We start from the raw sequence: 25689 nt of genomic DNA, 5'->3' as shown, positions 1-25689 counted from the left end.
TTGGTACCAGGCATCAAACTTGGGACCTTGTGTTTGCAAGGCAGGCGCCAGAACCACTGAGCTAAATCCCCAGCCCTTCACTCCTTTTTCTCACATTGCAGTATTCCAGCATCAATCTTGCAGAGGCTGTTTCCCTGCTGTTCAGCACTCTACCACCTTCCTGGAAAAGATGTGCTTTTAAAAATGTTTTCTTTCTTGGAATTATACAAAAGAAAAATCCTGTACAGTACTTTAACAGATTATAGTGAAATACTTAAAATCTTAATTTTTTTTTTAAGTACTGGAGATTTAACCCATGGCTTTTTTTTTTGGTACCAGGGATTGAACTCGGGTCCTTGCAGGTGGCGGAACCACTGAGCTAAATCCCCAGCCCTAACCCATGGCTTTTGCACTGGGCTGCATCTCCAGCCCTTATATTTTCCAAACAGGGTTTCCCTAAATTTCCCAGGTTGGACTCAAACTTGTAATCATCCTGCTTCTCAGAGTAAGGAATGAAGTATTTTTCCAGATTGTGACTTTCAAGAACATTTTAAATGACCATACCTCCTCTGCCAAAAAACCCCTGAAAATCCAGACAAAATAAATTAAAACAATCATTTATACATATTGGACAGCAGCAGTGCAGGGCTGTGACCCCTGAAAGAAGGGAAGCAAATCTGATGACTCTTCTGTCACCTAAATACCTCAGCTTTCTGCCTAAGGCAGAGATTTGAAGAGATAGGAGATGAGAATGCAGGGATGGGAGGCAGCTGAAGTTGCAGGGCAGAGTTCTAGCAGAAGGACACAATCATAATGCTAAAAGTGTACACAGGACTCTCTGTGGTTTTGCTGAATGTATATAGAGAGAAGGACACTATAAAGCTGAAGGGTACTTAGTTAATGTGAGGTGACAGACTGCCGGGGTCACAGAGGGCTTGAGCATTTACTGAGTGGAGGGGAAAGCCCCTGTTGATCCCTGAGGATATGGGTCTTGCTGGGGAAGGGTGGGCCTGAACTAGGTTACCAAAGGAATTTCATAGAAAACATCATGTTGATATTAATTTAACAGCATGGATGAATTAGGCAAATCCTTGAAAGTTATTACCAAAGTAATACAAGAAAAAAAATCAAGAATATGAATAAACCTATATATTAAAAAGATCGAATTTGTAATTGAAATTTCCAGGCCCAAATAGCTTCACTGGAGAATTCTTTTGGACATTTAAGGAGGAAATAATAGCAATCTTAAACCCTTTTAATTTAAAAAAAAAACATGAGGCCAACATTACCTTGATTCCCAAAACACAGAAATTGCTAAAGAACAGTATGTCTCTTGATCACAAGCACAAAAATATTTTACAGAAAAATATTAGCTCTCAGAAATATATAAAACCCATTTGATACTGTGACTAAATGGGCTTTATCCCAAGAATGCAGAGGTGCCAGCTTTGATTTAATACTGAAAAATCAATTACTATAGTTTCATCACATCAGTTCAATAAACAAGACTTACATGATCATCTGGCATATGGTTTTTGTTTGGTTTTTTTTTTTTTTGGTACTGGAGATCGAACTCGGGTCCTTGGGCTTGCAAGGCAGGCAGCAGAACCACTGAGCTAAATCCCCGGCCCTAAGACTTACACGATCATCTAAGAACATGTAGAAAACCTTGTTATGAAACTCAGCACCCCTATTTATGATTAAACCTCTCAGCAAACAAAGAATTAGAAGGAAACTTTCTCAGCTTGAGGAAGGTTGGCTACCAGAAAATCCTTCAGTCAGTGACTTAATGAGGGTGATAGACTGGATGCTTTCCTCTTCAGGTCAGGAGCCAGGCAAAGCTGCTTTCTTTTCTGACTTTTAGTCAGCATTGTGCTGGAGGTACTTCCCAGTGCAATAAAGCAGTAGGGGAGAGGCGCACACATTGGGAAAGTTTATCTGTACATGTAGTCTTAAAAGTAGAAAATCCTGTGGGACCTTTTTAGCTAGTAAAACTGGTGAGTTTAAGCAGAGTCACTGTAAGGAAGTCAGCATACAAATGTTACTGCACGGTATACGTGTCTGACTACAGGTTGAACAGTTGGAAATAGAAATAAAGTAATACCATTTGTAATAGTATTAAAAAACCATGAAATTCAGCAAAAATTGAGCAGGACCTATACACAGAAAACTAGAAAAAATTGCCGAGAAGTTTGTAAGACCCAAATAAATGTAGCAATATGTTCATGGATCCAAGAGGTCAACATTCCTAAGATGTCAGTTCTCCCCAAATTGATCTTTGGATTTAGTGTAGTCCCAGTCAAAATCCCAGCAGGCATTTTTGGAGAGACTGATGAACTAATTCTAAAATTTGTGTGGATAACAAAGATGCCAGTGCATGGTTTGTAGACTGTGACTTGCAGACCAAACCTGGCCCACTGCCTATTTTTAGAAATTATTTTATTTCAACCCTGGCATATTTAATATATTTATGTATTATGTATGGCTGCTTTGGAGTAACAGGACAGAGTCAGTTTGTCCTTACAGAGACCATATGGTCTGAAGCTTAAGGTACTTATCATATGGTGCTTTAAAGAGAAAATGTGCTGACTCCTGCCTAGAGTACTCAAAGCAATTTTGAAAAAGATGAAAAAAACCGGAGGTCTTAAACTGTCTGATTTCAAAGCTATAATAAGAAAGGCAGTAACATAGATATGGAACAAATATAGAAATAGATGCAAACATAGTAATTTTTGACAAAGGTACCAAGTTAATTGAATGAGATATGTTTAATTTTTCAACAAATGCTAGTTAAGAGAACTGGATATTGGCTTTACAGCATCTGTGGAATTTAGCTTTAAATGGATCAGTAGGCGTGTGATGTAAGAGTTCATATTTCTAGATGAAAACATAGGAAGTCTTCTGTTGAAGAATTCTCAGAACAGACAAATCATAAAATTTTAAATTCTCAATGATGTATATATGATACAACATGACTACAGAATATATAAAAATGTATTAGTAAATATTATTTTGGGGTGGTGGTTGGAGATAGGGTCTCACTATGTAGTTCAGGCTGGCCTTGAACTCACTATGCAGCAGCCTCCGTAGTGCTGGGATTATAGGTATGCACTGCTATACTTGGCTTCTCATAGTAAGTATTCTTGTTTCCAGAACATAACAGAAAAAAAGAGTACCCAAGTAAAGAACTGACTTGAACAGACACTTCACTAAGAAATGAATAGCTAAGAAGCAAATGAGCTCATGAAAATATGTTCAGTGTCAAGTGCTTAGACATTAGGAAATGTAAATTAAAACTACAAAGAGGTACCACTTTATGCCTATGAGTGACTTTTTAAAAAAACTGTTAATAACAAGTGTTAACACAAAGCAGTTGAAATTTTCATTTTGATAGAATGAAAAATGTTAAAGCTGCTTTGGAGAAGTTTTGTAGTTTCTTAGGAAGTTCTACTCCCATATAATCCAGCAGTTTTTACCCCTGGGTAATTACCTAACTGAAATGAAAGCTTATGCTCACAGAAAACCTGTAAGGCTATGCTCATGATGGCTCTGTTTGTGGTTTTCAAATACAACTCAAATGCCCCTCCGCTGGAGAAAATTGTTGCATACTGTGAAATAAGACTCAGTGGTAAAAAGAAATGAGCACTGCTACTCACAGAGGCATGGATCTCAACGAAGGTGAAAGAAGCCAGAATCAAAAAGCTGCACGGGGCCGGGGATTTAGCTCAGTGGTTCCGCCGCCCGCCTCACAAGGGCAAGGATCCAAGTTTAATCCCCGGTACCAAAAAAGAAAAAAACAAGCTGCCTGGTATGCTGTATGACTCTACTCATGTTGTGTCTGGAACAGGCGCAGCTGTAAGAACAGAAGACAGATCGGTGGTTCCCTGGGGCTGGGAGGGGAGGTTGACTACAAAGGGTCGTGGAGGAGTGCTGAGGCCTTGTGGAACCGCTCTTTATTGTCTTTGAGGTGGCAGTTTGCCACAGCTATATGCAGTTGTCAGAACTTGCAAACCCATTTCTTAATGGAGTGAATTTTACTTATGTAAATTATACTCTTAATTTTTTAAATGAGATATTTTTAGAAACATTACAAATGTAAGATAGTACTCATGGTATCTTAGTAATGCATATTCTTAGGATGCCACTGAATCTAATCTAAATATAAAAATAATATACCTCAGAGGATGGGTTTGCTGTTGAACTGCTTGTTATAGATTTTGGCAAATTAATGATAAACATGTTTGGCATTTATTCAGCTCTTGACCATTATTTCTATCGCTGAACTAGAAATCAGTGATTAATTTGCTATTTTTATGATTTTTACAGTATTCATGAAGTAAAGGAATACTCATGTACTAAATATAGCATCAGCTCAGCCAGATTTATTTTACGTTGTCTGATACGTTTTTGAGGGGTTTTTTTGTTTTTGTTTTTTTTTCTTCTTGAGTTTTTTTTGTTTTTGTTTTTGGTACCGGGGATTGAACTCAGGACCTTGTGCTTGTGCGGCAGGCACCAGAACCACTGAGGTAAATCCCCGGCCCATGTCTGCTACTTTTTGATATAAATAGATTTCAATTCCCAGAGCTTCCTAGAGTGAAATGTAGACGATAGCTGTAGAGAAAATTTGGATACTATCTAGGCCTGTGTGTATATATGGTGGATTTTTTAGGATGTAAAGCAGCTGAAATTCATCTTCATTGTTGGTGGAGATGCAAAATGGTATAGGCACTGTGGAAAACTATTTAACAGCTTTTTGCAGTAAAGGTGTATTTAACTTGAAACCACCTGATGTGATAGTTAACCTTGGTGTCAGCTTCAGGAAGAAACACCCCACTGATTGGTTTAGCACGGTTCGGGTTGTGTCTGGATGATGGATGCACTGAAGGGGGAGGACTCACGCTGGGTGTGGGAGACACCAACCAATGGGCTTCTACCCTGGGTGGAATCAAAAGGGAAAGAAGGAAGTCTTCTGCTGCTTCGGAGGAGCTCCAGTCTTCACCGTCACCTTTGGGCATCCGTCTCCAGGCTTCCAGGACAGACCCTTAGGCTTCCAGATAGGACTCGCATGAGTCTGTGTGGGGAGCTCCAGGCCTTTGACTTTTGACTGGATCTTTCGGATCCCCAGCGGGCAGATGGCCCTTTTGCACTCTTCCACACCTGACTACCTTGTAAATCCCTATATCTATATATGGATTTTTATATATCTATATATGGATTTATGTATGTATCTATATCTATCTATCTATATATCTTTCATTAAATCTTTTCCTCTAGTGAACACTGACTGATACACTAAGCAGTTCCATTCCTAGGAAATTGCTGGGGGAGGAAAGAATGACACCTGTCCACCCACCCAAAGACTTGTTGGATTGTTTATAGCAGCTTTATTTATAATAACCCAAACAGGAACAACTCAAAAAACCGACAAGAGAATATGATTATAGGCATATGATGGAATTCTTCCTACCAGTACAAGTTACTGAAGTACTGAAATATGAACAATTTGGAAGAACTTCAGCTATATAGTGTTTAATGAAAGAAAGGTAGATTCAGAAAAACTACAGTGATATGATTCTGTTTATGTGAATTTCTAGGAAAGCTAAATGTTGAGTCAGGAAAAAACAGATCATTGGTTGCTTAGGACTGGGAGTGAGGATTTCCTGGAAAGAGTACATCAGAACTTTTGGGGGATGATCAAAATAGTCTGTATTGTGGTTATAGTGTTAGTTTAGTTTTATACATTTACAAAAACTCATTGAACCTTACACTTAAAATGGGTGCATTTTACAGTAGTTCATTAAAAAACAATTTAGATAGAGGTATAAATTTTATAACTAAATATTTTATGTTTATGTAAACACTTTGAGGGAAGTTTGGAATCCTTTTGTGTTATGCTATTAAACCCTGATTTGAAGCCAGGTGTGGTGGTGCACACCTGTAATCCCAGCACTAGGGAGGCTGAGGCAGGAGGATTGCTTCTAGTTTGAGCCTGAGTTACATAGTGAATTCAGGGCCAGGCTGAAGTACGTAGTGAGACCCTGTCTCAAAAAACAAACAAAACCAAACCTGATATATTGAAAAGAGATTTAATATATTAAGCATTGTGGAGTGATTTGGGTCCCCATCCCCAAGTGCCTGAGGCCACAGTTGTGTACCACCATGCGTGGCTCACAAGTACTACCTTTTAAAGATCTTTCAGCTGCAAGTAACAGAGAACCAACTAAAACTGGTTTATAGCGTAGGCATTTGTTATCTCATAGAATGAGGTTTCTGGAGCCCAAGTATTTAGGGATATTTAGGCCCCAAGTGCCTTCCGTCTTTCTGCTCTCCTCTCTGGTAGGTACTTGGCTACCCCAGGCTTAGCGTCATAGACGTTGAAGAAAAACGGAACATTCATTTATTATTTCCTTTTTACAGGTGAGGAAAACTTCTTAGAAGCCTGTGCTTATGGCTCAGTCTGCAAACTGGCAAGGGAATAATAAAACTGCTTGAGTTGCTTGCGTCAGTCAGCGTTACCTAGGTCTAGACAGGTGCTAAGTGTGTGTTATGAACTTATGAAGATATTACATCTCAAATTCCCTGTATTTTCATGGCCTAATCATTAATTCATTGAGATTACTGCAGTGTATCCTTCATCTTCGTGATGCTAAGAAATGTTCTTGCTGGCCCGAGGCTGTAACTCTGGTAGAAGGCTTGGCTAGCATGCATAGGGCCCTGAATTTTGTTCCTATATTTTGTTCCTGGTGCATGCATGTAATCCCAGCACTCTGGGATGCTGAGGCAGGAGGATCACCCCAGCCTGGGCAGTTTAGCAAGATGCTGTCTCAAAAGGAAAAGGAAGATAAATAAATACAAAACAATGTCCACCTTTTTGAGGCCTAGCCCACATACCATTTCTTTTGCAAAGCTTTCATTCCTAAGAACTCAAGATGGAGCTGATAACCTCTGGGGATGTAGCTTAGTGTGATGGCCCTAGGTTCAGTTCCCAGCACTGCTAAATAAGTTACCAGTGGGCTCCTAGTGACTAATAGCTGCCTTTTAAAATCCATTAATACCACTTCATTTTGGTCTTGAACATCGTTAGCCATTTTCTTCCTCAAAGTCTGTCCCCTTATTTCTAGTGTACTAGTCTATTTCTTATTAAAGTTGTGTTTAATTAGAAAATACTGAAAATGAAAATAATTATATCTATTACCCCTATCTAACACATTAACATTTTTATTTGCTTCCAACACATTAATCTTTTTTATTATTGCTGTTTTCTTTTAAGAAAAAAAATACCATAGCTACACTTGGAAGTGTCTGTGTTTAGTTGATAACTGTCTTTTCCAGACTTTAATTGTTGCTTCCTCATTTCTTTTCCTGTGCATTTCTTGCGTGCAGTTCCTCTAACATTGTATTCATTCTTCACTTCCCTCCAGATCTGTACCTTGGTTGAGTTTTATTATTTCCAAAAGATTTAGTTAAACTGTGAATGTATTTTTGTTTAGTTTTTCCCTGGTTCCTTTTTTTGAGCTTTAAGCATGTTATCAGTCCTTTATTAGACTTTATGACATGTTCCACTCACACCTGAAATGATCATCTAGAACTAACTCATTGGTCCATTATTGCTGGTGCTTTCCAGTCTGTAGTGCGTTATTGATCATAGTTATATTTATATCTTCTCTTGCTATTTTTATTTTTTTTTATTCTTGTAAGTTTTTGTTTGTTATGTTTTATTTAGTTTGAAGCAGGGGCTTGCTATGTTGCCTAGGCTGGTCTTGAACTTGTAGACTCCAGTTCTTTCTTAATTTTCTGTTCACAAATCTAAAAGTTATTGTATAACAAGTCATCTTTGTATCAGTCCTTTCTACTGCGGTTGCCCATCCTGCCGTGCTTACAAATACCTCCATATATTCCTGCTACAGAGAGATTTTCTGTTCCCAGAGTATACTATGCTTTTCTATCCCAAGCATGTGAGCCATCTGCACACTCTTCATACATCCTGGAATATCCTGTTTTCCTAGAAATGTTCAACTTTTCAAGGCCTAGCTCACACACCACTTCTTTTGCAAAGCTTTCATTCCTAAGAACTCAGGATGGAGCTGATAACTTCAGTTGTATTCCCACAGCATTCTGTTCCTACTTCTGCTCTAGCATTTTTTTCCATCTAGCACGTTTCATGTTTTTCAATACTGTATTTGTTTCTTACACTTAGGGCCAGAGGTGAACCTCAGAACCATTACCTAACACACATGAGGCCCTGGGTTCCTTACCAAGTGGGGGAGCAGGGTAGTTTCTTACACTTGTTTGTGACCTTTTTAAAGAAAAGGGACCATTTCTTGCCATACCCAGACTTTACAGTGTCTAGTAACGTATATATTGTAAATAAATACATGTCTGTTAGTAGTTTGGAACTTGGAAAAGACTTTCTCATATATTTCCCATCCAAATATATTTCTAAGGCAATCCATAAAAATCTGCTTAACTCATATTTGTACCTGAAGTTCACTTCAAAATATAACTCCTGTCCTATATTTTTAATAGTGTTTCTGAACAAGGTGGCAGCAGTGATAGCTCCTATGTATTGATTCTGGCCTTTTGGTAGAAAGGAATCTGCCAAGCAAACAAAAATACCTTGTTTTAATTTGCATTTACTAGAAGACTGAGAAGTTTGGTGTACTGTATTTTCCTATGGTAATTGGTCTTTCGTATGTTTTGTGAATTGCCTCTTGGTTTTGGTATTTTCCTGGAGGATGTTTTCTTTGCTTGTGTTGAGTTGTCTATATTAAGAATGTCAGCCAACTTTCATATATGTACATTTATGTGTATATTGAAAGCAAGAAAGAACAGAAGTCACATTCAAAGACACTTTCCCTGTTTCTTGTCTCTTTAGCTTTACTTAAGATCCCCACCATATGAAGTTATGTAATCATCTATTAGTCTTTTCCTTTAAAGTTTCTAATTTTACATTTGGTTTAAAAGATTTTTCCAATACTGGCTTATGAAACTACTTAGCTTTTGGGGTTTTTTCTAATACTTTTAGAAGCAATTACCTTTTATGTATTTGGTTTATAATTTCTTCATGTTCTGATGCTTGTACTTGTAATGTGTTCAGAATACAGTATATATATTTAAAAGAGTGACTATAAAATCTTCCAACTCTGAGGTTCTGAGATTGCTTCTATTTTAATATATAAAAGGAGTAATCAGAATATATGGTGACTGTTTAAATTTTTAAAAATTTATTAAAGTAAAAGACATATTGCCATTAATCCCTTCAAAGTCCTCTCCTTCATTTCACACACACTTATCTCATTGTTCTTGCCACTTTATAAAACAGATCTGGAAGTTCTTTTTCATGTCTTTACAAGGTGTGGTCAAAAATACAGTGAATGTTGCTGCCAAATGCCATCCAATGGAAAGGCAGGGACAAAACATAACCATGTGTGGGCTGGGGATTTAGCTCAGTGGTTCCGCTGCCTGTCTCGCAAGCCCAAGGACCTGAGTTCGATCCCTGGTACCGAAACAAAAACCATAACCGTGTGTTCTTATTCACTGGATCTGGCACCATGCAACTTCTGACTGTTTCTCACAATCAAAATGACCATGAAAGGTAAATATTTTGAATTGATTCGGGACATTGAAGCAGCAACAACAGTGAAACTTTAGTTGTGACACTCACAAAAAAAGGACTTCAAGAACTGCTTTGCAAAGTGGCAAGAACAATGAGATAAGTGTGTTAGAAGTGAGGGATTAAACAAGCCATGGCAGTGCCTGCCTGTAGTCCCAGCTCCTCAGGAAGCTGAGGCAGGAGGATGGAAGTTCAAGGCCAGCCTGGGAAATTCAGGGACACCCTTTCTCAAAATTTAAAAGATTAAAAAAAAATGTAAAAGATGAGGGGACATAGCACAGCGCTTTCTGGGCTAAATCCAGAGTTTGGCAAAAAAAGAAAAAAAAAGTAAATTAATGAAATCTGCATTAGTGCCTCCACAGAAGTGAATAGAATAATGCGAGTTTTGTAATATTAGTAAACCTGCTGTACACAAATTACATTGGTAGGTGATACAGTGGGTAGGAGATGAGTGAAGCACAACTCTTGCTTCTAAGCAATGTATTGCCTTTAATTTGGGGGTATGTTGGGAATTAGGGCTTTAAACAAAAACTAATACAAAATAGAGTAAAGTCAGAGTGCCATACAAAAGTCTCCCCAAAGCACAATGGTGGTTTAAAAAAAAAAAAGAAGGTGTTCTACCTCACCTTAATGAACTGTTTAAGGACATACATGTGTTTAACCTGATTTAAGTATTACACAGTATACACATGTGTCAAAACATTACATGGTACCCCATTAATACCTATTTTTTTCAAGTATCACAGTGTTTATTGATATATACAAGTATATAAAATCAGGGCATGAACATGACTTGATAAATTAAGTAGACTTAATTTCAGTACTATAAGAAGAGGGACCAATTCAGATTCTCACCATTTGTTTCACACCCACAAAAAACACTTCAAGGGCATTAATGATCTCTCCGAACTGATCAGTTTTGTGCAAGAAACTATGTTTCTTTAAAAAAGACTTGTGCAGGCTGGGGATTTAGCTCACTTGGGCCTCGCAAGCACAAGGACCCAAGTTTAAAAAAACAAAAAAAAAGACTTGTGCACTTGCCCAGGCTCAAGGATATTAAAATCTAGCACATAAAGCCCATTACTAGAGGTAGAAATACAGGCAATGGTACTTTATTTTTCTTTGCTCCCACCTCCGTGCTGGGATTGAACCCAGGGCCTCAAGATTGCTATGCAAGTGCTCCCCCACAGAGCTACATCCCTAGTCCAGCTGTCCACCCCCCACCCCTGTCCGTATCGGGGATTGAACTCAGGACCTTTCATTTGAGAGGCAGGCGTGGTGTCACTGAGCTAAAAATCCCAGCCCACCTTTAATCCATCCATCCATCCATCCTTCCTTCCTTGATAAAGTCTCACTATGTTGCCCCTGCAGGCCTTGAACTTGATGTTCTTTGTACCTCAGCCACCACAGTAGCTGGAATTACAGGCGTGTGCCACCACTCACATATAACTTCTATGTTTGAATGTCACCTTTTAAAAAATAGATAATTTTAGGGCCAGGGATTTAGCTCAGTGGTTCAGGCACCCTCCTCGCAAGCGCAAGGTCCTGAGTTCGATCCCCAGTACCAAAAAAAATAAAAATAAAAATAAAAAAAATTTTAAAAAGATAATTTTACCAATTACAGAGAAAGTCAGAATTATAAATAATGTGTATAATGACCACCAGTGAATGGATAGGATTTTAACAGGTAGAGATGTGGAGAGTATTTTGGACAGAGGCAATTTTAAGAAGGAAAAAACCCTACAAAAATAGGGAAGCCGGGCCAGGCATTTAGTTCAGCATCATCGCCGTCTGCCTTGCAAGTGCAAAGGTCCTGAGTTCAAACCTAGGTCAAAAAAAAAAAAAATAGGAAAGCTTAGGGCATATATGCATTCTTGGAAAACAGTGTGTATGTACTCATGTGTGTATGCAAGCTTAAAATAAGTATGAGAGAATAGTAGGCTATACTGTTGAAGGGGTTGGGAAGATAGGTTAGGGTAAAATTTGGCAGGCATTAGGGATGTACCTGTTGATATGGAGGGGAAAAGGAATAGCTCTCTTTTGGCTTGAATGGTAGCCACCAACCACAGGCAGCTATTGAACCTTTGCAATATGACTAGTCTAAATTATAATGTTCTACATGTGCACTGGCTTTCCATGACTCAGTACAAAAAATGCATAAAACATCTCACTGAAAATGCTTATATTGATTATATGTTGAAGTAATTATTTTAAATACATTGGGTTAAAATTTTTTTCAGTACCTGGGATCAAACTCAGGATCTTGCGCTTGAGAGGCAGGCACATAAATGTTTTTTTTAAATTAGTTTTACCTGTTTCTTTGTATTTTCTAATTTGGCTAATAGAAAGTTTGATATATGCAGCTTATATTTGTTACTTAGATTATATTTCTATTGCATTATAACCCCGCATGTGCCAGATTGTCTAGAACTTGTGTGGAAGTTAATCCTCATAAGCCATATGAAGTAGTTAACTCCTTTTTCAAGTCCAGTAGTGGAGTGCAGAGAGTTTAAGCGACATACCTGAAATCACTCTGCTTCTAAGTAGGAAGCCAAGATTCAAATTTAGGCCTCGCTGACTTTAGAACCCTTGCTTTTCCCAACTACTATGGCATGCTATCGTTAGTTGGAGATTGATGTGATTGGAATAAGGCTTTGGCAGAATCATAATGAGATAAATTAGGGGAAGAGACTTCTGACTGATTTTGTTTTGTTTCTTTTCTGTGGGGGATGTGTGCCTTGATTAAAGTCATATTTTTAATTGCATCTCTTTCTAGTAGGATTTTAATTCTCAAAATATCTGTCTTATTGTCTCTAGATTTGATAATGGGCTGCATTAAAAGTAAGGAAGACAAAAGTCCAGCCATTAAATACAGAACTGAAAACGCTCCGGAGCCTGTCAGTAGTGGTGTCGGCCATTACGGAGCAGAGCATACTGCGGTGGCCCCGCCCTCTTCAGTGAAGGGCACATCGGCGAACTTCAGCAGCCTCTCCCTAACACCATTTGGGGGATCCTCAGGGGTGACTCCTTTTGGGGGAGCATCTTCCTCCTTCTCAGTGGTGCCCAGTTCTTATCCTGCTGGTTTAACAGGTGAGAGTCAAGTGGACGGGGAAGCTGTTGGAGAATGTATCCATGGGCAACACACACTTGACATCTGTCTGCTACTAAGGAAAATACCTTACTCCAGGACTTTCCCAAAAATTACATGTAAAAATTCAAGTCTGTGATATCAGAGTTGAAGTCTTAATATAGACAGTCGCACTTTAGTACTCAATGGCTTTGAAACTTGTTGAATTTGGTACTTTTATGTGTTTTAACATGAAAGTTTTGTCCCAGTAATCATTTGTTTGGTACTCGATGCCAAGTTGGAACGTGTCTGTGTTGATTGCTTTGAGATTCGCTATTCTTTTGGGCTAGAACAGTTTGTTTGGTACTGGTCTTTTTTGGTATTCCTCATGCAGCCCAGAGCCAATTAACGAATTGGTGATAATCTGATGGTGGTTGTATACCATTGCTTACTTCATTAACTTGTATTCAAGTAATTATTGAATGCCTGTTGTGTGGCAGGGACTGGGACTATAAAGATTAAAAACATAACATTGGACCAGGGATTTAGCTCAGTGGTTTTGCCGCTTGCTATGCAAGCGCAAGGACCCAAGTTCGATCCCTGGTAGCAAAAAAATAAAAAAATAACATCCGTCCTTGAAGAATCTTACAACTTCTCAGTATTGTAAAGTGCTGTGCAATGCTAAAGAATTACAGTAGTTACTTAGTAGTAATGACACCATGTTTCTGTCAGATACTACTGATTTTAAAGAGAAATTCTGAGCTGTAGAAAATTTAAATGATTCTTTTTCCAGAGTTATAGATAGTAACCAGGACAGCTCAGATTTGTTCTATTCTAGAACTTTTCTTATTACATTATCATATCTTTTCAGAGAATAGCGGGAAATGATAGTTGACAAACTTTCATGGAGGCAGAATACTCTAAAAATGTAGATTAAAAAACTATAAAAAGAGTGAAAATGAGCTGGGGATTTAGCTCGGTGGTTTTGCCGCCTGCTGCGCAAGTGCAAGGACCCGAGTTCGATCTCCGGTACCAAGAGTGAAAATGAACTTTTTTGTCAAAGTTTCCCTATCAGGATGCTTTTCCCTTGAAATAACAAAACACAGCTGGCTTAAAGAAGAATGAGCTGCAGGGTTCCTAACGAGACAATTCCATGATGTCGGCAAGGAGTCATGTTTCTTTCATCTCCCTCCTGTAGCCCTTGGAGTGTCCACTTTATCCTCCGGCACAAACAGCTACTGGCCTCAAGTGGAGTGACTTGTGTCCTTAAAACCAGCCAGGAGGGGCAAAAGAGAAACTTCTTCAGCCATGGACTCTTTAAGTTTGTCTCCTGGGTCTGCTCACCTCTGGACCACAGACAGTGGCCAGGGGACTGCCTGGCTTACACTGATGTATTAAACAGCATTTGGAGAGTTAGGAGCATGAAAGTCAGTCTCAATTCCAATTCTGTCTTCCTGACTCTAAATACACTGGGAATTGATGGCCATAATGCTATTTCTCAGTCATTAGCAAAAGTTTAAGTTATTTTTAGGATTATATGTTTGGGAGAGGTGGTAATTCAAAGTGGTTAAAATAAATGTTGATACTTAAAAGACATACTTGAAAGCAGTTTACTCACACATGAAATACTCCATTCTCTGATGTTCATTTACTAACTCACCAAAAATGGAATGTCTGTGTGCCCAGCTGTAAAGAGGTGAGCAAGACAAACAAGGTTTCTACCCAGATGAGTTTACTTTATGAAGAGGACTGGGCGATAATCTGTCAGTAAACAGCTAAGAGGGATGATCAGTGGTTCTCAAATGCTGTGAAAGAACGGATAAGCACGACTGGGGAAGACTCTGTAGTTGAACAGGGAACACCTCCTCAAGAGGAAATCATTTGAACTGATATTGGAGTGATGAGAATGACGTATTTGTAGCCCTGGGAGAAGAGATTCCAAGGGAGAAGGAATAACACGAAGTGCAGGAGGTACAGAAGGACGTGGAAGTTGGCTTTTGTTTTCGGTCTGGTTTGGTTTGTACTTGTGCCATGTCTTTCCTGCCCTGTTCTAGGCACCTTTTTGTGCTAGGCCTATGCTCTGCCACTGAGCTACCTCACCAGCCCTTTCTAAAAATTTGTTTTGAGACAGGGTCTCACTTAGTTGCCCAATTGGCCCCAGATTTCCAGTCCTCCTGCCTCGGCCTCCCACCCTGGAATGATAGTCACATGCCAGCATCCCCTGCTTGGACTTGGCATTTAAAAACAAAACCCAGACACTCCTCTGGCAAGTATATGGAGAGTAGATGGTAGCGAACCAGTGTAGAATCGGGTTAGGAGACTAGTACTCCGAATATTCCCAGCAATTCTGGTGAGAAATGACATGGAGTGGGATTAGGATGCAGCACTGAAAATGGAAAGTAGATACATACATGTAAAACTGATAGTTCTAATGGATTTGGCTTGAGTACCTGATTAGTAGTGATTTAGGTAAATGCAGGTTAGAGGAGAAAAATGAACTTCATTTTGTACATGATAAATTGTATAATGCATATTAGACATTCACGTCTGACAACATCAGACGGTAGGTGATAAACTCAAAGAGAAGTCAAATGAATGAGCTAATAATGTGTGTGACTGTACCTTTCTGTTACTTTGGAGACAGCAGGTTTCATATTTTTTTCTACATTTCATAGTGTTATACTTAACAGTCTATTTGTAATTTTACTACCTGCCTTTTTCCTACTGTTTCTCAAAAATATTGGGGCCGGGGATTTAGCTCAGTGGCACCGTGCCTCCCTCGCAAGCACAACGTCCTGAGTTCAATCCCCAGTACCGAAAATAAATAGTTGCATGTAAATAAACTCGTAATTGATCTGGCAAGTCAGTGGAACTATATTGAGTAGACAGTGTACATATTCAAATTAAGAATGTATTGGTCAGAGCTGGCTGTGTCCTCAGTAGTGAATGCTTGTCTAGCATGCTTGGGACTCTAGGTTTGATCTCTAGCAACATACACACAAAAAAGTTAAAAAACAAAATTTCATTTGGGAAAAATAAGTTCAAAAGATCTCTTGTAAAACCTGGTGACTAGTTAATAACAATGTACTGTATTCTTAAAAGTTGGTGGGTAATAGAGTTTGTTTTTCTCACCATGAAAAAATAAGACAAGGAGTCTGTTAATTAGCTTGATTTAGCCATCCATAATGTATATGTCCCGTCCCCCCCACACACACACACCAGCAATCCAGGTCAGGACCTTGTGCTTGCCAAGCAGGTGCGGCGCCACTGAGCTACATCCCTGGCCCTTGTATATATGTTTTAAAACATAGTATTGTATATGATAAATATATAGTGGATTTTTTAAAAGTAATATATTACAGGTTTTTTAACCAGAATACCAGCCTTGAATAATTTTAAACACTAAAATGTCATACATTACATAAATTTTTTATTTCTTGTGATTGCACAGAATAGTTTGGTTGTTCAGTGTGTTCATCCCTTTAGCATCTGTACATACTGCTAAATATGGCAGTTATAATCCATACTAGTCATACCATTTAATTTGAAGACAAATGTGTTATATTTTTAAATATATAATAAATTTACTAAAACCCTAGTGATAACTGTTCATGGGAATGGACAGAAATGTACACCTATTATGTATAAGGAGTTGAGAAGATCGGCACCAGCATAGTGTCTGTTAGTCCTCTTCCAAAGAATTGATTTGAAATTTAACTCTTTTGAGGCAAAGATGTTGTTGCTTCAAAAGTCAAAATATTTCTGAGTTGACAGAATTTTAGGATTTTTACAGTATAGTGATTTCGTGGAAGGACTAAAGAGAGATCTTAGTGACCCAGAATAGCAGAAGCAACCCTGAGTAACAAGACCAAAGCAAGAGGCATCGCAGTCTTGGATTTGAGGTTATATTACAAAGCTACAGTGATTAAAAAAAAATATGGTACTGGCACGGAAACAGACATGTGGCTCAGTGGAACAGAATAGAGGAAGCAAAAACAACCCAAGCACATTCAGCTATTTGATCTTTGTCAAAGGGGCCAAAAACATACACTGGAGGAAACACAGCCTCTTTAGTAAATGGTGCTGGGAACCTGGCTTTCCACATGCAGAAGATGAATCTAGACTTGTGTATCTCACCATGTACTAAATTAAAATCAAAATGACATCATGTACAGGTACAAGCACCCAATGATAAATGTAAATGTATTGTATACCTAAAATGTACCAATAAAAGAATTTAAGCAAAAAAATAAAAATAAAATCAAAATGGATCAGATCTAAATGTTAAAAGAGAAACACTTAATCTGCTGAAAGATAAAATAGGTAAGACTCTTGAAGACATAGATGTAAGCAAGGACTTTCTGAACAGAGCCCTGGTGGCACAGAAAAAGTACTGAGAGTCAACAAATGAGATCATATCAAATTAAAAAGATGGGCTGGGGATTTAGCTCAGTGGCACCGCGCCTGCCTTGCGAGCACAAGGTCCTGAGTTTGATCCCTGGTACCACACACACACACAAAAAGCTTTTGTTTCGCTAAAGAAACAACAGTGAAGAGACAACCCACCAAATGGGAAAAAAAATTTGTCAGCTCTCAGAGAACTAATGTCTAGAATACATAAAGAACTTTAAAAAAAAAAAAAAAAAGACGCCTCAAGATACTCAGTAAAAAAAAATGGGCAAATGAAATGAAGAGACACTTAGAAATACAAATGGCCAATAAATACATGAAGAAATGTTCAAGCCAGGCGTGGTGATAAGCATGCCTGTAATCCCAGCACTTGGGAGGCTGAGACAGGAGGATCACCGCAATTTTGAGGCCAGCCTGGGCTACATAGTGAGTTCAGGGCTGTCCTGAACCTACATAATGAGACTCTGAATCAGAAAAAAAGAAAGAAAAATGTTCAACATCACTTGCCTCTAGAGAAGTGTGAATTAGAACACTGAGATTCCATCTCCAGAAAGAGTGACTATCATCAAGAAACAAATAATGTCTATGGTCATACCACCCTGAACACCCGCCCAATCTCGGCTGATCAGAAGCTAAGCAGGGTTGAGCCTGGTTAGTACTTGGATGGGAGACTACTTTCGGAATACCAGGTGCTGTATAGGCTTTTGTGCCTTTCCTTCCTCCTGCAAAGGGGAAGTGGGAGGGGTAGGGGAAAGGAAAGAAGGGAATGGAATTCACATGAGAAAATGGAAACAAAGTCTTTGTAAATAGGGAGGGATGGAGGGGTTAAAGGGAGGGCAGGGGAAGGGGGAAAAATAAGAACGCAGAGAGATTATGTAAAGGTGCAAATTTCCAGTGATGAATGTCATTATATTGTATACCTAAAATGTACCAATAAAAATTAATTTTAAAAAAAGAAACAATAACAAATGCTGGCAAGGCTGCAGGGGGAAGAGGAACCTTTCTGCATTGTTGGGATCGTAAACTAGTACAACCACTATGGAGATCAGTATAAGGATTCCTGAAAAAACTAAAAATATAAATTCCATTTGACTCAGCTGTTCCCCCTCTAGGTATCTTCTCGAGAGACTTAAAGACACACAGTTATGTATGTGTAATCCATGTTCATAGCAACACAACTTGTAATAGTTAATCTTCAAAGTGGCCCATCTATCCATCAGCAGATGAAAGGATGAAGACAATGTGGTAGTTACAGTGGAGTACTACTCTGCCATAAAGGAGGATAAACGAGTCATTTGTAGGAGAGTGACTGTACCTCAAGACCATAATGTTAAATGAAATAAATCAGACACACTAGCTTAAATATCACATGGTTTCTCTTATATGAGAAACCCAAAATATAAATAAAGAGCAAAATAGAAGATAGATAATAGGAAGTCAGGAGGTAGATCTTTCTCAGATGGGAAAGAGATGGAGGAAGGGAGAGGAAGAAGAGGAGAAAAGAATTAAGATGTGCTGTGTACATGGCCAACTCTCCACAAGGAATGTGATCAGTATGTACGGCTGACAGAGAGAGAGAGATTAACTCAAACTCTAGCTGCCCAAAGCTGCTAACTTCTAAAAAACAGATGCTGAAGATGGGATAAAACTAAGCTTTTCTGCTGACGGTAGTGCCTTATTTCTCTTTTATGAATTATCTGTATAATTTACTTTGATCTTCTTTTCTGTGCTAGGTGGTGTTACTATATTTGTGGCCTTATATGATTATGAAGCTAGAACTACAGAAGACCTTTCATTTAAGAAGGGTGAAAGATTTCAAATCATTAACAATACGTAAGTGTTGTATTTTGAGAGCGAGAAATCTAGGAACCTGGTCTTTGCATTGAAACCGCTGAGCTAGTTGATGGGGAGATGAGTGGTGGGCTTGTGTCTCTGTCCCCTGGGTCGGACGGTACATTTGGCTTCCTGAGACACGTGGCGTGAGACTACTGTGACAGGCAGAACTTTCACTCACTCGTACAGATTGTGCTGCCTGCCATGGTTGTTCGTGAAGAGTGAAGCCCAAAGAACAAAGCATTAATGGTGGTGGGGTGGTGGCGGTGGGGTGATTTTGTTTTCTTGAGTAAGTACCAGGCGATTTAAAGGTCTTTGACCTTCTGGGATCCTGTGATCCCAGCACTCTGGGAGGCTGAGACAGGAGGATTGCAAGTTTGAGCCCAGCCTGGGCAACTTAGGAAAACCATTACCCAAAATTTAAAATAAAATAAAAAGGACTGGGGGTATAGTTCAGTGCCAAATCCCTGGGTTCAATCCCCAGGACCAAAAATAAACATTTCCTTTTAAAGAGACAGAAATAGTTTTGAGTAAGGAACTCTTGCACTTCCAAACTGACCACATTTAGTTTTTTCATATGTGACTCTTAGACTTTTTGTCATTTCCTGGTCCACCATAGAAAATCTGATGTTTGTTATGGAAAGAACATCCCATAGTTTCATTAGCAAGCATAAGTTAGAATATAGAACTGCGGGCACCTTGCTTCCAGGTATGTTTCTGTCCATCCTGTTCCCATCTGTTACCAATAGCACCCCAGGATGGAAAATGTGATCACATCTCTGCTTTGAAATCCTTCAGTAGCTACCAGTTGCCATCAGATAAAAGAACAATAATAGGCATAATTCATTGAGAATTTACTATGTGCCCCTTACTCTACCACTAAGTCATACCGAGGTGCTCGCAATTTTCTTAGTACACTGGAGGTTTTTGCTCTCTCTGTGCCTTCATATACATTATTTCCCTTTTCCACAGTAACTTATCTCTCTCCTCCTTTCTTTTTCTGTGCTGGGAATTATCAGAGGCCTCTGCAGTACGTTCTGATCTCCCGCTTGGTGTTATGGGGCAAGCCTGAGGAAAAAAATTAAAAGACAGAACCAAGAGACAAAGAAACCAGGGATCCAGGATGGCTAATGGTGCTTAATTAGCAAAGGTGCTGGTTCATCCAAGCCTCTCATTTTTCTTAGTAATCAGTTGGGGTAAAGGTGAGCTACCTGCAAGAGCAAGTACATGAGAGGATGCACGGTTGTGAGGTTTCTGTGGAAATTAATGTAAGCAAGCCTCGTAAAGGACAAGACAAAGCATTCTCGAATTAGGAACAGAATAGACAAAATAGATGATTATAATTTGAACATTGTCCTTCTAGCTAAGAAGGTTTTAGTTGTGGAAACAGAATTTGGGGGCGAGTTACTCTGACCATGTAGACTTCAGCTGGGCTCTTTCTCAAAAGTGGGGTTAACTCTTCACAGCCTGCACTGCTTACTGCCTGCTTTGAGCATAATCAGTATTGCGGTCCCGCAGGGGGTCAGATCTAGGGCCTGGTGAATGCTAGGCAAGTGCTCTACCACCAAGCCTCACTCCCAACCCTCCTTTATCTCCCAGCCCTACTACTCGTCCTTCAAAATAAAAGGCATGTATATTTTCTCAGTGTTACCTTCCCCTACATCCCTCTCCTGCCTGCCATAGTCCCCATGCCCTGCTACAGTGTCTGTCTAGGTGTTCACATAGCACCCTGTGCACAGGTCAGTCATGACTCTCATCAGTTCAATTTATAATTTGTTGATTGGCTGTAGTACTAAGGATTGTAATTTATCATTTGGCTTGTCCTTATTGTACTTATCTATTGCAGTACTGGGGATTGAACACAGGGCTTTCACAGTGAACTGCATCCTAAACCCTTTTTTATTTTTTTGTGTTGAGACAGAGTCCTGCTAAGTTGCTGGGGCTGGATTTGAACTTGCAATCTTCCTGCCTCAGCCTCCCAAAGTGCTGGGATTACAAGCATGCACCACCACACCTTGCTTTGTCATTCTTTTGGACAGTGGCTCTTGGCCTGGGGCAGAATTGCCCAGGAGATGTTTGTCTGTGTAGGTGTGGTGGTACTTTAGTTGTCAGTCAGGGTGCTGCTACTGTCATCTACAGGGGAGGAGGCAGGGTTAGTGGTAAACGTGCTACTGGCCACACTGCAAAGGCTTACCAAGGACTGTCTGTGCCCTGGAGCTGGCTCTACACTGTGAATCCCTTGGGTTAAGGACGTCTTTCTACTTCTGTTTTCTTTCTTTCTTTTTTTCTTTTTTTGGTTTTTTGAGTCAAGGTCTCACTGTGTAGTTCAAGATGTCCTTGAACTCACTATGTAGGTCAGGCTGGCCTCAGTGTCGTCCTGCCTCTGCCTCCCGAGTGCTGGGATTACAGGCGAGTGCTGGGATTACAGGCGTGTGCCACCATGCCTGGCTTTTTTACTTCTACTCTCTTCACACCTTGTTGTAAATTCTGTCACTTAGGCTTTCAGTTTAGATGAGTCCGTGGATGCTTCATAGGATCAAATAAGGTGTCTTCTGTTTATGTATCTGAAAGTATTTGATACATACTTGGAAAACTCAACCCAGTATATGTTTGTGAATTACCAAAAGATTTCCCATTTCACTTTTAGAGAACAGATTATAAAATTTCAATTTAGAGAATATATTTAATCTTAAGTACTGAATTCCATGTACATATGTCTTCTTTATTAGACACTAAAAATATTTGTGCTTTTTACATTACCTTCGGAAAAGTCGAAGCTTATATATTACAAACCATATATAGTTCTCATGTTTTGAATTGTAATTGTAATTAGTCTTATTAAGATATTTTGGGGTGTCATTTTTATAAATATGCCTTATTCTAAAAATTTAAATTTTGTTATTGCTTGGCTACAGGAATGTTAGTAGATCATGGTTTTTTTCTCTAAAATGACAGAAAAATTGTAAGTTTATGTACTGTTCAAAAGAAAAGCATTTGGCAACAAAACATAGATGAACCTTAGTGAAAGAAACCAGTTGCAAAAGGCCATGTAAATGGTTCCATTCTTGTGAAATGCCCACTATAGGCCTATCCACACAGAGCGCAGATTAGTGGTTGCTAATGGTGGGCAGACAGGTCGGGGGTGACTGCTGATGGGTATAGGGCTTCTTTCGGGGTGATGAAAATAGTGTATAAGTTGTTATAATGTCTGTACAACTATGACTGTATTAAGAACTATATTGTACAGCTTAAATGGAGTTTTATGGTGTCCAAATTATATCAAGCTGTTAAAAATTCAGTCAAAATGAAATAATTTGAAAAGTTTATCTCCCAGATTATTCAGTATAGTTTATTGTCTTAAGTTGAAAGAATTACATAAAAATTATGTTATAACTAAATTCCAGTGTATGGCATTTGGGAGTTTTTGTTATTGTTTGTTTGGAGCAGAAGTATGCAATTGTGCTTTTGCTTCATGTGAAAATGTTTAAAAATACTATTTTTTTTTTGGTACTGGGGATTGAACTCAGGACCTTGTGCTTGTGAGGCAGGTGGCAGAACCACTGAGCTAAATCCCCAGCCCAAAATATTACTCTTTTGAGTTTAATTCTTGATCAAATGAATGCATAAATAAAAATAGAAGTATTATCACTTGCTTCCTTCAGACACGAAAACTGCAGCATTTTGTGTCTCAGGCAGGAGTCTGCCTTGCGGTGACTGTTGTTCTGTGTGTTGCAGGGAAGGAGACTGGTGGGAAGCGAGATCGATCGCAACAGGAAAGAACGGCTACATCCCCAGCAATTATGTGGCGCCTGCAGATTCCATTCAGGCAGAAGAGTATGCCGATACTTCATGTTTTATTAATTCTTTTGACTTTCGAAATGTTTTAATGCACATTCTACTTAGCCACAACTTTACATGCACACAATTACCAGTCTTAATACAACTGATGTATCATATTAATAGATGTTACTTGAGAATTAATAATTAATAGCATCCACTTAGAGTAGCATCATAAGTGAGTCTGCATTAATCATGCTCTTATGCCTGGCCTTTCTCCTCCATCTTTGTACTCGTTTTTATTATTCTGTTAACCCTTTTCATATTCTGCAGACTCTCACCTTAAAAATTTACCTCACTTAAATCTTGGCTCAGTGCTTGGGACGTGTTTCTGTAGGAGCACGTCCTTGTCTTCTAGGAAGCTCACTCTGAGATCTTCAGGCTCATGATGAGAGTGCTGTTAGCTTTCAGGTCTAGGAAGAAATACATGCATGTACAGCACAAAAACAGGGAAGGGGGCCAGAGCGTGGTAAGGCAGGATGTTAGCAGCTGGGGAGCCTGGTTGTCCAGGATACGGGATTGTATTCTTGCAGCTTTAAAGAGTTAAAGATCACTGCTAGTGACATTCATTTTAGGTGCAATTAATTTATCTGGGATCCATCAGTGCTACTTCATTTTTATTTTACATAAAATATAGTGCCTTGCATACAGTAGCTACTCTTAGCAGAACAGTACTTGTTGCTTCTATTAAGGATATGTCATTTGTCTGAATAACTGTGTTCTACCAAGACATTTGTTACTATTTGTTTTATTCTTTCATCATCTTCCCGGGTATTCTGTGAATTCTCCCAGAAGAGATTCACTTTTACTCTCTAGGCTTTATTTAAGTCAAACCTGTGCACATGTAGTTCCTCAGAGTGTGGGTTGGCACACTTGCACACTGTTGGCAGAGAACCTCCTCTGCTCTTGTTACTGTAGTCTTAGCATTTTCTTCTGTCCTTGACAGAAAGCATCTGTTATTGGCTATCTTCCCTTCTCCGTTTACTGTTCCTGTGAGTCGGAGTAGTTCAAAAACCTGCTGAATAGTCAGGACATGGAAATGCTACCAGAGCATATTTTAACAGTGAAATTTGTAATACTGTTTCTCTTAAGAAATAGGAATTTATGTCCTATATTTTAAGCCATATTCTGTGGCTATTCTTTGTTGTCCTCACTGTCCCACTCTCTTATTGATACTTCTACATATATAGTTTTTCTGACTCATATCTTTCTGATATTAACACCATTAATGTTTTTCCAGATGGTATTTTGGCAAAATGGGGAGAAAAGATGCTGAACGATTACTTCTGAATCCTGGGAATCAACAAGGTATATTCTTAGTAAGAGAAAGTGAAACTACTAAAGGTATGAATTAATATATTAATACAAGCATAAAATTTCCTTGGGCAGTGTTTTGAGAAAAGTAGAGTAAAAATGTTCATCCACCCTCCCCAGGTGCTTACTCCCTCTCTATTCGTGATTGGGATGAGGTAAGGGGCGACAATGTGAAACACTACAAAATCAGGAAGCTTGACAGTGGTGGGTACTATATCACGACCAGAGCACAGTTTGAAACGCTGCAGAAATTGGTGAAACACTACACAGGTGGGTAAATATTTCGAAACTAAAAACTTAACTTTCTTGGGCCAGGGATTTAGCTCAGTGGTTTCACTGCCTGCTGCGCAAGCAGAAGGACCCGAGTTCGATCCCTGGTACCAAAAAAAAACCCAAAAAAAACTTAACTTTCTCACGATTTCTTTTATGAGGACAAAAATCAGTGTCTTTAGTGTGTGCCCAGTAAATGTGTCTAGGTTTGTTTGTTTTCTTTTTGGTATAGTATCTCACTATGTGATTTAGGCTGGCTTCAGACTCTTGCCTCAGCCACCCCAGTGCTGGGGTTATGGGAGTGTTCCACTACACCTGGCCTCTAGTTTTATTTTTTTCCAGATAAATATTATAGGTTTATTTAAAACTTATTTCTCTCCTTTAGTATGCAAAATACAAACTCCACAAAATGTTCATTTGTTTACACATATGTAAAATAGAAGTTTGCTTAAATTTATATTACGTATTTATTAAGGGGTTTTTTTTGGTTTATTTTGGTACCAGGGATCAAACTCTTGACCTTGTGCTTGCAAGGCAAGTGGCAACACCACTGAGCTAAATCCCCGGCCCTTTCATATTTTGGTTTGGTTTGGTTTGGTACCAGGGATCAAACTCAGGACCTTACACTTGCAAGGCAGGTGGTGGCACCACTGAGCTAAATCCCCGGCCCTCCTTACATATTTATTAAGGTAAGGAACTATATAGAAAAAACACATTTGTTCTGTTTAAGGCATACTTAGGAATAAACCATTGTACAAGTTGTTGCACATCTGAAAACACAGTGCATAACAGAATGTCTGTATAAAAATGTTAAAGAAGTAAACCAGGCATATTTACTTGACTTAGGTCATAAATGTGTAGATCATAAGGCAAAAGTAGATTTTCCTTGTCAAATACCCAGAAGTTTGAGAAGAACTTTGGCTTCCTCATTTGGTACCTTTAGAACCAAGACTGACCAAGCACCATCACAAAGGCCATTAAAACACATTTTCTCTACCTGAATTTCTTCTTGTTCTTCTAACATACTAATTGCCCTCTGGTTTTAAAATCAGGAGCAGACTTAATAGTATCTGAATTGAGGTATTGGATAATGTGCTAAACTCAGATGGTTATTAGAATCCTTACTGGCATAGTGTTTACATTGGAGTTCTATTTCATGGCATATAGGCAGAGTATGAAAGTGAATTAAAAAACATAAGAGCAAGTTTTTATTTATGGACACTTACCAAATAGGTAAAACTAAGCACTACACCTAAGAAGCTTTGTAAGACATCCTCTTAGATAATCTTCCCCTGCAGATGCTGGATCTCATAAGATTTCCTAAAGTATAAACCCAGTGGAAAAACAAAAAAAACAAAAACCAGGT

General features: G+C 38.9%; 1 protein-coding gene across 1 annotated transcript in view; it reads left to right on the top strand.

Annotated features, from left to right (window-relative positions):
- The window catches only part of Yes1 (YES proto-oncogene 1, Src family tyrosine kinase), a 75791-nt gene that overhangs the window by 32039 nt on the left and 18063 nt on the right, over positions 1-25689 (top strand). Inside the window, exons 2-6 of the mRNA XM_004853180.4 lie at positions 12410-12682; positions 18803-18902; positions 22638-22736; positions 23980-24083; positions 24174-24323. Coding sequence (XP_004853237.1) covers positions 12418-12682; positions 18803-18902; positions 22638-22736; positions 23980-24083; positions 24174-24323 — 718 coding nt within the window. The 5' untranslated portion in view covers positions 12410-12417. The remainder of the gene's footprint in view (positions 1-12409; positions 12683-18802; positions 18903-22637; positions 22737-23979; positions 24084-24173; positions 24324-25689) is intronic.

This window comes from Heterocephalus glaber, unplaced genomic scaffold, assembly GCF_053883595.1.
Source record: "Heterocephalus glaber isolate CG9 unplaced genomic scaffold, H.glaber_assembly_v1.0 deba00000331, whole genome shotgun sequence".
Taxonomy (NCBI): domain Eukaryota; kingdom Metazoa; phylum Chordata; class Mammalia; order Rodentia; family Bathyergidae; genus Heterocephalus; species Heterocephalus glaber.
The sequence above is the reverse complement of the archived record's forward strand: the minus strand, read 5'-3'. Positions and strand labels throughout refer to the sequence as shown.